This window comes from Apium graveolens, chromosome 7 (genome assembly GCF_009905375.1).
Source record: "Apium graveolens cultivar Ventura chromosome 7, ASM990537v1, whole genome shotgun sequence".
NCBI lineage: Eukaryota > Viridiplantae > Streptophyta > Magnoliopsida > Apiales > Apiaceae > Apium > Apium graveolens.
Window position 1 is genome coordinate 102,979,509 of NC_133653.1, and position 4,572 is coordinate 102,984,080.

A 4,572-nucleotide genomic window follows, 5' to 3' on the forward strand; every position below is an offset into this window, starting at 1 on the left:
TCATTAATCGGATAATCGGTGATTAATCGAATTGATTAATCAGGACATTAATCGGAATAAATTTATTTAATAAATAATAATAAATAATTTTATTTAAATGTCATTAACCTTCCATAAGATATATAAAATTAAAACCACATAATCACATATCATTAATTCAGTATTAATGTTTTAATAGTAAGATTTATAAAAAAAATACTATCACGAGTCCAAAATTTATTTAAATAATTTATACTAATTAATTACTACCGACTACTCACTAATATTACTTGATTATTAGAAATTACTACGTACAAATTCAAATCGTATAAGAATATATGATTGTTTCTGTGTATAAAAAAATCAATATGTCAATATATTATTATTAATATTTAATTATTAAATATTAATGATTATTTTTAAAAAACTTTATTTTTTTAAAAAAATATTTTTTTTATTAATTTCAAACTTTGACCGATTCCGCCGATTTTTTGAACCGATTCAGCCGATTTTTTCCGAACTGCCCGACTTTTAACCAATTTTTCAAAAAACCGTACTTTAACCCGATTAACGATTAATCGAGACGGGACCCGTCCGAACTCCGATTAATCAGCCGATTAAGCGGTTAATCGGCCGATTTTTAGAACCTCGGAGACTACTGGAGACTACTGGGGGTAGTGGTCCCATAAGCCCATGTACCATAAAATAGACAGTTCAACCCATCAATGGAATATATAACTACTATTCTTATCAAAGATTAAATTAATTGATTTGGACAATAAACTTTAAACCATTATGTACCACCTGTATCTATATATCTTCTTAACGGCAAAAACCACTTAAGTACAAAGAATAAGAAAGAGAATTCAAGGTTTCAAGTAATATATTCACTCTACCGACACATAAGTTAAAAGTTGGTAGCTCGTACAATGTTGTGAGGCTGTCATTGACGCGTTCTCTGTAATGTAGAGCCGATCATTTTCACTTCAAATCTCTTGACAGCTCCTGCTGCATCTCGCATTGTGGTGTCTAAAACGTAAGGAGTGCGTTCAAAATTTAGCTGTGTAGCGTTGATTAGTTGTCGACACGGCTCACGTCTCTCTGATATGGTTCCATGATAATGGTAATACATGATTTTCCCCTCAGTTTTGTGTGTTGTCTTGCCGACCATATTTTGTGACATGTGAACTCCAGTTGCGAACACGTCTCGCGGTCGAACTACGTATTTTCGGTCCCTTCTGATTCCTTTCTTTGAATCTTTATACACCAGTTTTTCAAATCCCCATTTCCTGCAATTAGAGAGCCTCGTCAAACATTGTCCTACTTCAAATATGTCAAGTTACTAATTCTCTCAAAATGGTAAAATGCTGTAAAGTCCATTTTTAAGATCAAATAGTAAATCAAATAAAGCACATTACTGGAACAACATTCAACAAGTAAACATGCTTCAACTCCTAAATTTTTTCTAGAGAGTTGGTATTTTAACATGATTTCGATTTCTGTTGAACCAATGGTCTTCAGTTCCAATGCTGGGAACCTAATTTATACTCCTAAATAATTTAAGGTGCCTTGCAGAAATTCCACAAACAGGGTAAATCCTGCAGCATGAATTAGCAGATACATCGAATTTTGTAGCGGTTGCCATTTAAATAATTTGGACTCTTTTCAACTCTTAAACATTCAAGATCAGACAACAAATCTGACAAGATTCAACAGCCAGTCACGGGAGATATGGTAGTTAAGTATAGTAGATCTTAAACTATATGTCCACCAGACTGCCAATAAACACACATGTACATGCATATTCATTACAAAGTTAGAATGGTTGTAAAGAGGTGATACTGAATATTTCATTAAGATACAGCCTCCCCTAAATGAGCCCAACAATAATTTGATATTCTCACATTAATAAACAAAATCATCACGATAACATAGAGTATTATGCTATTATTGAATCAATTGTTGTACAATTAGTTTAATCAAATTATGTAGGACCCCTAAATCGAGGGACTTCTTTTAGTATTTAGTATTAAAGAACTATCAATTTAGAACAGTTGTAAGACACCCCACCTGGTTTCAACTAATGCCACATGAACATGCTATTATATACAACCACACACACACCACACACATCATAATTTAATAAATAATAACATAATTATAAATGTCCAAAATGACAACCAACATTGTAAGTTGTTGCTAAATGCTACGTAGTAGGAGACAAATTTCGCCATAATACTGATTAAAGATGGCAGCTAGAAACATACGACAATATCCCTACAAATGCCAAGTTTCATTCAGAGTTTAATTACTACTACAGTCTTGGAGTCTCTTTTGCTATTTACCATAACTCTACCGACACTAGACAATGCACAATTAGGTGTTTCACTCTGCTCAAAAATTTCCTGGTTATAAAGACTAATCAACAAGAATTTAAGAGTTAATGTTTCTTGGTTATACAATTGTTCAAAGGTCTGCTAAAACATTCAATTAAAAGATTGTAGATATGGACTCTTAGCTTAATTTACCAAAACCCTTTGTTCAACTCACCGCTTAGCACCAATGGATCATAGATATATACTCAGCTTTGTCTCTCCAAATTGTAGTTCAATCAAACAGCATAAATATTTAGCACAACAATTAACCCTTAAACCTTAAAACATAGATCATTCATCTAAATTTATGCAGTCTCCGCAAGTGAGCCAGTACTGAGTGCGAAAGGCGAACTCACAATGTAAATAAACAATACAGGACAATCCAAATTCTCAAGTTACTAAACCAATTTTATGTCAATTTTTATCAGCTAAAACCAAGCCCTAATCATTCCTAGAAGATTAAAACTATAATCTAACATCCCTAGCTGAATTCATAACCTCTAGAACTGTTAATGTGAATCAAATTGAACTGAATCTAGTGAAAATACCAAAACTAAATATACCAAACTATGCACAGAACCAACAATGAGGCGAATTAATCAGAAAAGTAAACAAACAAAGCGAGAGTGAAAGAGAACATACTTGTAACTTTTGCCTCTATCTTCAGTAAGACACAACTTATTCGACATAGGCATTTGCTCAATCGTAAACTGCGAGAAGTCCGAAAACGAGTCCATAACTGATTTCAGAGTACTCTTCTTAGGCACGAAAATGAACTCATCCACATCAAAAAAAAACATCCACTTAGCCATAAACTTGTATCTATGCAAACAATCATTCACAATAAGAAACTGATTATGATAGTACCCATCAAACCTCTCTTCATCTCTAATATCTTGTAATGTGACATATCCTTTCTCAATCCAAGGCTTCAAAACCTCCATAACCTCAGAGTGGACCCCACCAGCATCATGTATAACAAAATGTGACTTCACACCAAACATTCTTATGTGATAAGCTAACCACTCTCTCACTCTTTGTGGACTTAAATTACCATATAATGAAGACCCACAATATAAGTAATCATATTTAGGAGGGTCAGTGAAAATTTTAGGGTTTAGTGAATTAGGGGTTTCAGTTAAGGCCACAAAGGTGTCTGTGACATTGAACTCCGTGTCGCCGCCCCCGTTGGCGGCGGCATGGAGGAGTAATTTCCCGCCAGTTTTATAAACTGGGGTTGGAAAAGTACAGTTGATTATAACAACCGTGTATACACGGCCGTAACCCCAGTCCGGCAAAAATTTCTCGCCGGTAACTTTGATGGGTTCGCCGGACTTCCCATATGGGACCCACTCACAAGTGTAGGATGGTTTTCCGAAGACATGGAGAGGTTTTGAAGACAACCCATTTATTGCAAACGTGTTTAGACCACCTCTATAAGCTGACATTAGTATAAAATTGTACGCAGCGGCGCCATACGTGTTGAACCGGCGCTTAATGACGCCGGTCGGAAGCTTCTCATCTTTATAATCCGGCGGTGATGGGTCGGCGAGAATGTTGGTAATATTAAGTGGGTTTTTGGAAAGATTAAATGGGGTGGCATTGTTTTTGCTGTTTTCCGGCGGGATTATTCCGACAAGTGAATTGGTCGAAATTATGTTGTTAGTGAGGCCCACTTTTTCCGGCGAGATACAAAATGAAGAGAAAGAGAGTTGAGAAGGGAGGAACTGAAAGATGGTGAGGAGAGAAGTGAGAAAGAGGAGAGCAGTGAGGAGGAGTTTGAGCTCAGCGGCGCAGTTCCATACAATTCCGATGAACATTTTTTTCTCTTTTCGTGGGCTTTCATTTTTGGTGTCTATATCTATATCCCCCATTTTTTTTTGTGTAAGTAGAAAGTGAGAGTGAGTGTGTTGTTTTGGAGAATGAGGGAGGAAAAGAATGGAGGACTTTTGTGGGGAACTTATTTTCTTGGTTTGCTTTTTTGCGTGTAATAATGAGGTTTATATGGAATCCAATATACTACGTTTTTTATGTATGGGGTTATTGTGTTGTGTGTTGTGTTATATAATTTTTATGATGAGAATATTATGTGTGTGTTATTTGTGCTTTTTTCTTCCATACTTTTTGCTGGATTGCTTGGTGGGGAAAAAGAAAAAGAAGTTGGATTCACTTTATTTGGAAAATTATAGTATAATTTACATAAGGTTAAAGAATAATT

At 35.0% G+C, this 4,572-nt stretch overlaps 1 protein-coding gene across 1 annotated transcript; it reads right to left on the reverse strand.

The window, feature by feature from the left end:
- Positions 1-701: 701 nt before the first annotated feature.
- LOC141671595 (galactan beta-1,4-galactosyltransferase GALS3-like) lies at positions 702-4,372 on the reverse strand. The gene is made up of 2 exons (XM_074477879.1): positions 2,997-4,372; positions 702-1,268 (listed from the first exon to the last, which is right to left on the reverse strand). The coding sequence occupies exons 1-2, from the start codon at positions 4,226-4,228 to the stop codon at positions 923-925; spliced, it is 1,578 nt and encodes a 525-aa protein (XP_074333980.1). The 5' UTR covers positions 4,229-4,372; the 3' UTR covers positions 702-922.
- Between the last annotated feature and the right edge of the window lie 200 nt (positions 4,373-4,572).

Coding starts and splice junctions, on each gene's coding strand:
- LOC141671595 (XM_074477879.1), bottom strand. CDS start 4,228: ATGGGGGATATAGATATAGACACCAAAAATGAAAGCCCACGAAAAGAG. Junction 1,269..2,996: donor GATAGAGGCAAAAGTTACAA/GTATGTTCTCTT, acceptor CTCTAATTGCAG/GAAATGGGGATTTGAAAAAC.